At 50.2% G+C, this 12,323-nt stretch overlaps 1 protein-coding gene across 7 annotated transcripts in view; it reads right to left on the bottom strand.

Moving 5' to 3' along the window:
- The window catches only part of ppfibp1b (PPFIA binding protein 1b), a 28,202-nt gene that overhangs the window by 9,129 nt on the left and 6,750 nt on the right, over positions 1–12,323 (bottom strand). For 2 of the 7 annotated variants that reach the window (XM_030365874.1, XM_030365873.1), the window contains exons 4-16: positions 12,124–12,213; positions 11,689–11,802; positions 10,705–10,833; positions 8,937–9,029; positions 7,350–7,428; positions 6,728–6,772; positions 4,286–4,347; positions 4,079–4,178; positions 2,103–2,236; positions 1,778–1,881; positions 1,497–1,557; positions 1,058–1,244; positions 480–512 (exon numbers count right to left, since the gene is read on the bottom strand). In XM_030365874.1, coding sequence (XP_030221734.1) covers positions 480–512; positions 1,058–1,244; positions 1,497–1,557; positions 1,778–1,881; positions 2,103–2,236; positions 4,079–4,178; positions 4,286–4,347; positions 6,728–6,772; positions 7,350–7,428; positions 8,937–9,029; positions 10,705–10,833; positions 11,689–11,802; positions 12,124–12,213 — 1,231 coding nt within the window. The remainder of the gene's footprint in view (positions 1–479; positions 513–1,057; positions 1,245–1,496; positions 1,558–1,777; positions 1,882–2,102; positions 2,237–4,078; positions 4,179–4,285; positions 4,348–6,727; positions 6,773–7,349; positions 7,429–8,936; positions 9,030–10,704; positions 10,834–11,688; positions 11,803–12,123; positions 12,214–12,323) is intronic. The other 5 variants (XM_030365879.1, XM_030365876.1, XM_030365875.1 and 2 more) reach the window with 4 other exon arrangements.

The following is a 12,323-nucleotide window of genomic DNA, read 5'->3' on the forward strand; positions in this document are numbered from 1 at the left end:
CCAGACCGGCCCCATGGCTTCAGTCCCCCAGACAGAGACAGGCGGTGTGGGGGAAGCAGCTCCTTTACCGTGGACGGGCTACATGCATGAACCACAGTGGATTCCTACCACTACAACTGGAGAAAACAGGGGAATTCAAAGTTGTTGAATAAAGGGTTAATTTATTCAATATTTGAAAAAAGGGTTGTGGGTCTTTCCCCCCCAAAACAAAAGAAATGTTTGATACAAAACCATCCTTTAAATAAGAGGGGGATAGAAACAAACAGTATGCATGAGCGATGGACGGTGACACACAGAATACAGGGACACACATGCATGCAAACACACACTGTTCTTTGCACAAACAGCAACATGTTTTCAAAGTGTCTCGGATAGGAAACTTTGATGTCTAGCAAGGGATGCAGTTTGAAGTGTGGGGGTGGGGGGGGGGGCAGGCTCTGATTGGCTGCCCTGCACCCGCCCTGCGGTCATTACTGTACCTAGCATAGGCGCGCTCGCACTCCTGCTGCGGTCTTCACAAAGCACACAGACAGGGTCCGCAGAGAGGAACACAGCGTTAGAGGAGTCACACAGCATCATACACACACACAAACCCTCACAGGGCAGAAAGACTTCCCAATGCACCAGTAGAAGACCAGGACGGGAACACAGACGTTGAGGCACAAACATTCCAGAATTAAACGGGAACGGCAGTGACTGTGGGAAGCAAATTATGGTCTTGATGTGTATTCTTTGGGAGTGGCCTGGGAAGGGAAGGGAACACAGGAACCTTCCACAATTCAATCTTAAATCACCGGGCTCTTTTCAGAGGTCCCCTGCAGTTTGACCAGATTTTCTAACCAAATCCCTCAAACTGTGACCAACGTTGAGCTTCATACTAGCATCTTTACGAGGGAAGTCCTAACGACTCACTCATGAAACAACGCACTGAAACTAAACATTCCAAACAAAGACGTCTCCCATCAGAAAACCAGCCGCCCTTAAACACATCAGTAAACGTAGAGTGGTTATCCCTCCAGCCCTGTCTGTGGCCACAGGGCCGGCGTCGGGGTCTCACCGAGGTTGGGCGTGCTGGTCGTCCTCTTGCCCCCCCTCAGCTTGAAGAAGCCCTTCCCGAAGGAGGACCGCCCCTTCCGCGAGCCGAAGCTGTCGTCAGCCGGGGGCCCCAGGGGGCCCGGCAGCGTGGCGGACCCTCCTGCGGGGGGCTTCTCCGTCAGCTTGCTCATCTCCTCGTTGGCCTTGTTCTTGGGAGGACAAGAGACCACAGGCAAAGTGGTTGTGTAAGGCGCTGTACTGGTTATAATGGAATCAGTCACTGTTGGTCGTGAATTGAAGCCCCCTCCCACTGTGGAAGGCAGGCATAACATCTCTGAGAGGAGGTAATATACATAGATAACTTAAGTCATTGCTGATATCTTAGCGCTTAGCTTTTATCTTTGTATAGATGTTTAGTACATCATTCATAATCATAATAATATGAGGTGAAAGATATATACCTTCTCATTGGTTACAGAGTCGTGGTCGTCCTGACTCCAAGACTTGCAGTTTTCCTCATTGCTGAAAAGCAAAAAAAACACTGCATTAAGAAACACAGAGTCCTCTAACTCTACGGTTAACTGCAGATCAAGAGACCGCTAGTTGCAGATTACTAGTTGATTGAGTGCCAGCGTGTGGATATGCAGACGGGACGACTGTGTTGGACCAACAGCTGAAGCATAATACAGAATAGAATCACAGCAATGATGATATCAACCAGGCTGCCATTGGGTGGGCTCACCTTCCTGAGGTGGCGGAGGGGGGCTCCGGGGCAGTGCCAGGGTCGTACGGGGAGGAGTCAGCGTGGCCAGACAGACGCATCTCACTCCCTCCACTCAGACTCTCCTGCAGAGCAAAGAGCAATGTTTTGGAGACCATACCTAGAAATACCGACATGCTCATCCTTAATCTGAGCAAATGCGCTTACGCACATACATACACCGCACAAGTATGCGCGCACGCACATACTATATACATAAACACACACACACACACACACACACACAGCACACACACACGGCACACACACACGGCACACACACACGGCACACACACACACACCCCACCTGGTCCGGGCTCCTCCCTCTCCCCTCAGAGGCGGGGCCTCCCCGTCCGTCCAGCCCGTCCGCGGCGCTCATCGTTTTGATGACCAGCGTAGAACAGTCGCTGTCAGTCTCCATGTTCTCCCCGTCTTTGTCTTCTGCAATTCAAAAACACCCGGGAGGTGAGTGGCTGCTGACCTGAGGCAGTGAGGGCCGTGTTAAGGTTTGACCTGAGGGGGCCGTGTTAAGGTTTGACCTAAGGCAGTGGGGGCCGTGTTAAGGTTTGACCTAAGGGGGGCCGTGTTAAGGTTTGACCTAAGGCAGTGGGGGCCGTGTTAAGGTTTGACCTAAGGGGGGCCGTGTTAAGGTTTGACCTAAGGCAGTGGGGGCCGTGTTAAGGTTTGACCTAAGGGGGGCCGTGTTAAGGTTTGACCTACGGTGGGCCGTGTTAAGGTTTGACCTAAGGGGGCCCTGTTAAGGTTTGACCTAAGGGGGGCCGTGTTAAGGTTTGACCTAAGGGGGCCGTGTTAAGGTTTGACCTACGGTGGGCCGTGTTAAGGTTTGACCTAAGGGGGCCGTGTTAAGGTTTGACCTAAGGGGGCCGTGTTTAGGTTTGACCTAAGGGGGCCGTGTTAAGGTTTGACCTAAGGGGGCCGTGTTAAGGTTTGTCCTGAGGCAGTGAGGACCGTGTTAAGGTTTGTCCTGAGGCAGTGAGGACCGTGTTAAGGTTTGACCTGAGGCAGTGAGGTGGGTGTTAAGGTTTGTCCTGAGGCAGTGAGGACAGTGTTAAGGTTTGACCTGAGGCAGTGAGGACCGTGTTAAGGTTTGACCTGAGGCAGTGAGGACCGTGTTAAGGTTTGACCTGAGGCAGTGAGGACCGTGTTAAGGTTTGACCTGAGGCAGTGGGGTTGGTGTTAAGGTGGACTTCGTGACCAGCTGAACCTCGTGGTTCTGACCACAGCATCCTGCTCTGTGGCAGGAACTGTTCATAAGCTAGACCTGGCCCTGGCCCCTGATTCTCCATGGTAGGGCTGACCTTGAGTTGAGAGCAGAGGATGAATGTGCGTGTGAGAGGGTGACTGCAAGAGATTTATCAGGGTGGCTGCAGAAGCCGGAGAAAGGAAGTACTTTAGAGGTTCAATCGATGAAAGATTCTTTCCTGAGATGTAGAATGCAGCTGTGCTCCCATTGAAGGGTCATGGGGTAAACCAAGGCCTTAAACAACCAGGTCATGTCAATCAAATGGTCTGGCTACGCCCCCACAAACCTAATAGAGGCAAATGGAGATAACACCAGTCTGAATAGCAATGTAGCCCTGCTCTTTAATGGTCAAAAGCAGCACTTCAGCACCGCCCACTGCAGTCTGAGGTCACACTGTTACGGAAGTAAAGTGAGTATAAGCCTTTTTCTAGCTTAGCGGACGTCTACAGACTAGGGGTGGGAAAAATAATCGATTCTTCGATGCATCGCGATTCTCGCTAGAACAATTCTGTCTCATTTAATTTTAAAATGATTGAATTTATCTTCAGTGTGTATTGGCCAAATCTGATTTGTCTAGACACGATTGCGATTCAGCCTACGCATAGCATGCGCGCAAACTCACAGCCAGACACAAGAACTCCTAATAATAAAATAACAATAAAACTGAAACCTATTTTTTGCATGCCTCCATATTGTGTTATAATGCAAGCTGCATTGATTATTGCATTGTTCATAGAAAGTCATATTTGTGACAAAAGCTTTCTCTCTTATGAAATATTAGATAAGTTAATTCATCTGTTGATGTCTTTAATGATCATCACAAAAGTAGGAAGTGCTTAGCAAACTCGTCGAGATGCATCTCGATGCATCAATAATCGCTTCAGAATCGAATTGTTTACCTCATAATCAGAATCGAATCGAATCGTGAGGTGCCAAGAGATTCCCAGCCCTACTACAGAAGTCATACAACAGTCTTAAGCGAAGGGGAAAGTCGAAAAAGCATGATGTCACCCCTTTACCAGAAAAGCGGTGGGTCCCACCTCTCTTCCCCTGCACCCCCGCGTCCTGGAGCCTCCTGGACCGCAGGGCCGACTGCTTTAGCTCCTCAATCTTCCGGTCCTGCAGGACCAGACGTCCAGACATCAGATGGATTATCAGAGGATGTGAACTTAACGTTGATTCTATGCTGGTGAAGGAGGTGCACCAGTTAAACCAGTTAAACCTACCTTCTCTTCATTGGCCGCCATGAGAGATTCCACCGCCTTCTTCATCCTCTGAACTTCCACGTCTGACACACAGAAAAGGACTTTAGGTCAACATCACAACAACTCCTCATTCTCTAGAGACTAATCACTATCATGGATCAGATATCTGCGCTACAGAGACTAATCACTATGATGGATCTGATGTCTGCACTACAGACAGACATTAAACACTATGATAGATCGATGATGTTCTGATGTTCCTACACACAATCCTACAGTTTAGAATATGTATTACTTGGGCACAAATATATAAAATGACGTTTGCCATACATATGACTTGGAAACACTTCATAACAATGCTCAGTCAAAAGTCATTTTTAAGCCTTCAGCTAATGATAAACTATTCATTAACAAAACATTCTTTCATAAGCCTTTAGTAATTGATTAACTAATCATTAACGTAAATTAATACACGTTGACGATTCATAATTGCTACGTTAAAGGACCCCTTTTAACACCAGGTTTGATGTTGATCAACCTTTACAAGCCATGTCCAGATCTACCCTCTAATTACACCACCATTGGGAGTGTCCAGCCAGATGGATGATAGACAGATCAGCCGACCAGTTGGAGTCCACTGGATAGGCTGGTTTACTGATCTAGCCACAGCTTATTAACCATCTACAAATGTATATCAATGTTTTATAAATGATACCTCATCGTTAAAAGAAAAGCTTACACATGACTTACAACTGAACAATACTAAGAAGTGTTACAGAGGATTGTGATACAATGTTTTTGAGGACACACGAGATGGCTGGCAGCTGACTATTTACACAACCTCTACTGAGCACGGTGAAACCGCTGTCCCACAGTAACACACTGCCCATACAAAGGGGGGGGGGGGGGGGCTCTGGGCACGGCTCACAGTGGACCAACACAAGACATCTGAGACTGAATCAACACGACGGACAGCATGGCAAACACTGGGGGACACGGACAGAGAGGACACGGGGAGGAGCGGGGGGGAGGGGGGGTAGAGGGGTGGGGAGGGGAGGTAGAGGGGGGGGGAGGGGAGGTAGAGGGGTGGGGGGGGTAGAGGGGAGGGGGGGGGTAGAGGGGAGGGGGAGGTAGAGGGGAGGGGAGGTAGAGGGGTGGGGGGGGAGGGGAGGGGGAGGTGGAGGGGAGGGGAGGGGAGGTAGAGGGGTGTGGGGGGGAGGGGGAGGTGGAGGGGAGGGGAGGGGGAGGGGAGGGGGTGGGGAGGGGGGGTAGAGGGGTGGGGAGGTAGAGGGGAGGGGAGGGGGAGGGGAGGGGAGGGGGAGGGGAGGGGGGGTAGAGGGGTGGGGAGGTAGAGGGGTGGGGAGGGGAGGTAGAGGGGAGGGGAGGGGGAGGGGAGGGGGGGTAGAGGGGAGGGGAGGTAGAGGGGTGGGGAGGGGAGGTAGAGGGGAGAGGAGGTGGAGGGGAGGGGAGGTGGAGGGGTGGGGAGGGGAGGGGAGGTAGAGGGGTGGGGAGGGAGAGGGGAGGGGAGGTAGAGGGGTGGGGAGGGGAGGTAGAGGGGTGGGGAGGGGAGGTGGAGGGGTGGGGAGGGGAGGTAGAGGGGTGGGGAGGTAGAGGGGAGGGGAGGGGAGGTGGAGGGGTGGGGAGGGGAGGTAGAGGGGTGGGGAGGTAGAGGGGAGGGGTGGGGAGGTAGAGGGGTGGGGAGGTAGAGGGGAGGGGTGGGGAGGTAGAGGGGTGGGGAGGTAGAGGGGAGGGGTGGGGAGGTAGAGGGGTGGGGAGGGAGAGGGGAGGGGAGGGGAGGTGGAGGGGTGGGGAGGGGAGGTAGAGGGGTGGGGAGGTAGAGGGGTGGGGAGGGGAGGGGTGGGGAGGTAGAGGGGTGGGGAGGTAGAGGGGTGGGGAGGTAGAGGGGTGGGGAGGGGAGGGGTGGGGAGGTAGAGGGGTGGGGAGGTCGAGGGGTGGGGAGGGGAGGTGGAGGGGTGGGGAGGGGAGGTGGAGGGGTGGGGTAGAGGGGTGGGGTAGAGGGGGGAGGTAGAGGGGGGAGGTAGAGGGGTGAGGGAGGTGGAGGGGTTTGGTAGAAGGGTGGGGGAGGGTTGGGTGCAGCGGTCCATGCGGCTGAGCTGGAAGAGGTGATGGAGGACACTGACATTCATTCCAAGGCTCTGGGGGAGGGGGGCACAATGCAGACATTCCTTGCTGGGGTTCAAACTAAATGAAACAGCCTGTAGATCGGTGGCATTCAGGTCCTAAAGAAGGCTGGCGTGGAACGACCAGGACGGGGATGTGGGGGGGAGCGCTGCGGCTCCGTGCTGGGCTGACCCAGGCTCAGCGCTGGGTTAGGTCTCCGGGGTTACGTGGACAAGCAGGGGGGGGAAGGGGGGGAGTTCACACAGGCCCGGACATGCAACACTGGGGGGGGGGGGGGGGGGGGGGGGTGAGAGCAGTCGGTAGTAAACACAAGGCCCTTACGTTTCTCCTTCAGCCTCTGTCTAAGAGGCTCGTCTGCATGAGAGACTGAACAGGACAGACAGTCAGGAAAAACAAAAACTGGTTGCAGTTTTAAAATATTGTTGGACATTCTGACGTACATCATGACTAATGTGTGCACTCATGAATGTTATAATGCATATATAATATGAAAGCTGAGTCTCTTTGTGTGTGGTACATCACAATACAGAAATTAGTCATGTTTAATGTAGAACATTGTTGTTTCGACTGAGCGACTGACATTGTGTCCTCATGTGTCAAACCAAAAACAGAAGTGATGCTGCTCCGTACTGCTGCTGTGTTAACTCTCCTCCTTCTTCCTATAACACTGCCCTGAACGTGGTTCATTGATTTTGCTCGAGATAAACATATCAAATTAGAATCTTGCCGCTTGGGATGCAAGCAGCACCAAGTTGTGTTGAATGTTGCGTTACATGGATGCACTTCATTGTGAGGTAAAGTGTGGTGTGTTAAGGTGTGGTGTGGTAATGTGTGGTGTGTTAGGGTGTCGGGTGTTGAAGCTTCTCCGGGTCACAGAGCGAGAGAGAGCAAGATGAAGCAGCAGATGACCCCCCCCCCCCCCCCCCTAGAGGAAGCAGCCCACCTCTTTCTGGGCCCGCCTCCGCCCTCCTCGGCCCCCCGTCTCCGTTCTCCTGCTGCCTCCTCAGCGCTGCCAGCTCCTCCTTCAGAACACCACAACACAGAGTGCAACATGTCTGGCTGGGATTCCACAAACTCTCTACTCCCTCTCTAGCAGCCCCCTGCCCCACGCAGACACACACACAAACACACACTTTACAAGGTACCAGGGAGGGTTCAAGGCAGAAGATAATGTAAATTAAATCTTGCAGGAGAAATTGCTTAAGGGAAGAGGGGTAAGAAGTGGATGGGGAGGATACCAGAATCGGGCTGAAGTCTCTCCAAAGCAGGGTGTGCTCAGGCCGAGAATTAGCGCATACCTCTGGTTTGAGTGAGCTGGAGCTGTGTGGATCTGTTTCAACATTTATGTATAAAGATGTGTGACATCACTTTCTTTAACCAAAGTGGTGCTTTTCGCTTAAGACAGTAAAAAAAGTGAAAATACTGCTTTGCAAGAAGTGACTTCATTCAGCAGGAGAGGGAAGAAATTAAGAGACATTGCACTGCACAACAAAAATACAGCAGGACAATGAGCCACGGGGAAAAAACAACCAGCAGACCACAGCAGGCAGGGCAGCAGAGCTCAGGGAAGCCAACCTTCATGGCCTGGAGGTTGAGCTCCTTCCTCTGTCTCTCATAGTGCATCTGGCCCACTTTCATTTTCAAGCAGGAGAGCTTGGCCATGAGCGACTAGCAGCAGTGAGATAAACCACCAAGAGGAGAAGAGCATTCAGATGTGACAGGTCAACAATAAAGAGAAGCACCTCCATAACTCCCCAGACTACAGCGGACATGGTGTGTAGAGCTTTCAGCCTCAGCATGTTCCTGTGGAGTTCAATGAGAAGGCCGACCCAGTGCTGATGTACCCTCAGCTTACAGGAACACTCGTACTCTCCTTCTTCAACTTTAACAATCAATACAGCGCTGGGACTCTAAAGACAACAGCTTTCTCTATTTCTTAACCTAAGTCCATGTTTCACTGGCACCATGATGCTGATGTGTTGAGCTCCAGGCTGTTGGCTATATTCCTTATGCACAGGTTAGGGTCCAACGTTTTGCTGGAGGCTCATTTTGGTTGACTGCTTAAAAGTTAAACATCCCATATCATGCTTTTTTAGGGTTACTAATTGCCTTTGGGGGTATGTTTGAAATACCCCTTAATACTCTCACACTGTTCATTTCTGCAAAACCAAATTCAGCGTCTTTCAAAACCTGATTCTCTTTTGTATCATGTCCCTTTAAGTAGCCCAGTCTGCTTTGATTAGTTTAAAATGCCCACTCTGTTGCTATTGGTCGAACGCCTGTGTCTGCAAATTCACACCCCGAGAAGTTGAAAACAATTCGGGTAGCCGGGAGGCAGGACTTCTGCACAAAGTTTGAGCACAAACGAGCTGTTGCACCCTTTGAGGGGTGTTCACGGTGGGCGTGAATACTCCCTCAGACTTGGTTTTTTTTTATCTTAGCATACGTAAGACATGTATACATGAAGTGAAGAGTCTTAGAAGCATGATGTCACCCCTTGAAGCTCAGGGAGGGATCCCCACGGACTCACCTTGGTGGACTTGAGTTTCTTCTCGTACTGTATCCTGTCACTCTCCATCTCCTGCAGTCTGTAGCGCAGCTCGTTGACCTCTAGGATCAGCTCCTGACACAACAACAATAGGCACAGCCCTCAGTGTTAAAGACACACGACCAACAGAATTAGTCAAACTCAAACGTTCATAAAATATATTTTTCCTTTAATGTAAACCTATTCAGTGAAGCCTAGTGCAGAGTACTGGTCTATTCTTTGTGGTGGCCCCGGAACGCATTCCATATTCCAGTGAAATTTCAATAATAATAATTTTCAAATATATATGTTCACTATTATGCTATCATAATAAAAAAGAGTCCTTTGATCATAGAAAGTAATGGTTCTTTGGACTGATCTGTGTTTCATTAAGCGGCATTCTCAAGTGTGTCAATCATCTCACCTCTCTGCATTCATGACCATTAGCGCAAAAACAAACATACATTTTACCTGGTCCTCCACTACAAATGATGTTACAATCTCCCTCCTCTCATCGAACACCGGCATCATTATAGCATTTAGCTTCGAGATAAAAAATTATGGGTTCATTGCGATGGCAGTAAGCCTTAAACATTAAAGAGCATGAAGAAAACATAAAGTGGCTAAAAAGGGTTAGCTAAGGAAATGAAGAAACTGTTGAAGATGAACTCAACCGCTAATGTTTAAACACATCTTAGAGCTAGACCAGGGGCTGTGTGGCTCACTGTCATCTCATGGCTAGAACAAGGGATTGGAGGCTCACTTGTAGGGCTGTGCGATATGGGAAAAAATGAACATTCCGATATCCCGTGTTTTGCTCCACGTCCTCCTCTTGATATAAAAAAAAACTGCCAGATCACTGATCCCTTATTAGTTATATTAGGAACCAGCAGTACGTCAGCTTCCATTTTTTATTTCTCGATTGAATTTTCTTAGGATACACTGTATGCTACACTGAGCCGGCCGGCGCTGCAAACCGTAAGAAACGTTGAAAATTAGTTTCACTCCTTCCGCACCTAGATGTCGCGTGGGATTGGTTGGTGAGACTGTGACGCGAGTGCTTTTTTTACCCCTCACTCACGTTACTGCGTGAGGGAGAGGAGATCCACTGGAGAATGTTTGAAACAAGAAACCAAGGCAAGTCTTGGCTGCCCCTCGAAAAAACCCAGATGACCGTAAAATACTCGATACTTACAAAATAATAATTGTATGTACCTCACACAGCTATTTCGGAGATATAGAGTATATTTGATATATCGCACAGCCCTAGCTCACTATCATCTTATGGCTAGAACAAGGGATGTGTGGCTCATCTTAGAGCTGGACCAGGGGATGTGAGGCTCATCTTAGAGCTGGACCAGGGGATGTGAGGCTCATCTTAGAGCTTGACCAGGGGATGTGAGGCTCTGGCCCTGCAAAGCGGGGGCCCTGGCCTGCAGAGCAGGGGGGCCCCTGGCCTGCAGAGCGGGGGAGCCCCTGGCCTGCAGAGCGGGGGGGCCCCTGGCCTGCAGAGCGGGGGGCCCCTGGCCCTGCAGAGCGGGGGGCCCCTGGCCCTGCAGAGCGAGGGGCCTGGTTACTCTCCCTTCTGTCTGGGCCTTTTGTTTGGACGTACCTGCAGTACCTGTCAAGACATTTCTCAGTGATTCCTATCCCAGATCCTTTGCTTTAACAAAGTCATTAGACTTGCATTGAGGATCAATCCTTAATCTTCAATCAGTAAACGAGGGCTGAGTTGCTGGTGCCTGATTCAGAGCGCTGTCATTGGCTGTACCTCACTGTCTCCGAACCGGTCCAGGTCTCGCCGCTCCTTCTCGATGGCGTTCAGCTTGAGCTTCAGACTGGAGACCTCTGACATCAGCTCCAGCTTCTGGGTCTCCAGGGAGGCCCTGCACAGCAGCTCCTGAGGGGAGAGGAGGGGCTGGAGGTCAGCGTCCATGTAGGCTTTGAGCCTGGCAGGGGGGCTCCATGTGAAGGTCAGCAGGTCAGCCAGAGCGGAGCGCAGCACGCACAGCTGGCACTGGCAGGATACTTTAGTACCACCGTGGCTGCTGAAGCCCTCCACTATGACCAAACTAATGCCATGATACAGGAGGAATGATAACGGCTCATAACGCTCTACTGAAACTAAATAGTATCTAAACTCAAATCTATTGGGTATTTATAGTTAATTCAAGTGCTTAGAGTGGAGGCCAACTCATATCACTACTTTGACTGTCGGTTTTCTGTTTATATTGTCGCAAATTGATTATTCTCATCAAAAGAAACTAGACAAAATGTTTTATTTTATTTCTGAAAATAACCCAAGGTAAATAGAGGGCTCTAATAGGCCGATAACAACTGAGGGATTAATGTGCAGGTGAATTAATTAATTTGCACCTGAAATAAATGTCATCTTTCCTAGTGAATACCACCTAGTGCATGATAAGGTGGTAGTCCTGTATTACTCAAGGGCCACAAAATCTGATGAGGCCCTTGTCAATATGTGACGCCAATCAAGAGAGATGTTTTAGTAGAGGTGGGTTTAGGCAGAGATTCCTAATACAAAGCATCCAAAAAACTAATGCACTAATTGCAACGTATGCATGATGAGACCCAACCAGGGGGAAATCTCCAGAGCCGATTGTTAAATTTTTACATTCGACCCAATGCTGTTGTTTTAATCCACAAACCACAGGATTGGAGATTAACTGGATTGAGATCTTCATCCTGGTGACGTTATTCCCCAGACTCACGTCAATACAGAGGGCATCCCCACCTGCTGCAGCATCTCCTCTGTGCTGTTGAGTTTATCTCGGTTGTCCTCCAGACAGACGTCCAGGTCTCTGATCTTCTCCCCCTGCGCGTCCACCTGGTCCGTCAGAACGCTCACCTGCAGCCCAGCAGACAGCTCTGTGTTCATGTGAGCCCTTATGACCAGAGGGGAGCGGTGAGCAGTCCCCAATACGTACTGCTGTCTATGCTTGTATCATCAACAGTTAAACTATTGGGCTACTTTCCATGCAGTTAATTTGGTTCCTTCTACATCCTTTGCAACTAAAGCTTGAAGACACAAAAAGGACCACAAAGATGTGAAAACAAAACAAATAGCTTGAGAGAATTATAGTTGAGAGCAGCTAGTTTCCAAGTAATCATAGAAAGCGACAGTAACTCCAAGGCCCCAGTCAGCTGTGTGTTGTGTTGTGAGGACTACCTGCAGCACCAGAGACTCCTTGTCACTCTCCAGCCGGGTCAGGCGCTCCTGGTACTGATCCCCGCCGCTCAGGGAGATGTGGCCGTTAGACTGACGAGGGAAAAGGGAATCATTCAGAGGTAGAAAGAGGTAGTGTGTGTGTGTGTGTGTGTGTGTGTGTGTGTGTGTGTGTGTGTGTGTGTGTGTGTGTGTGTGTGTGT

Source organism: Gadus morhua, chromosome 9, assembly GCF_902167405.1.
Source record: "Gadus morhua chromosome 9, gadMor3.0, whole genome shotgun sequence".
In the NCBI taxonomy this organism is placed as follows: Eukaryota; Metazoa; Chordata; class Actinopteri; order Gadiformes; family Gadidae; genus Gadus; species Gadus morhua.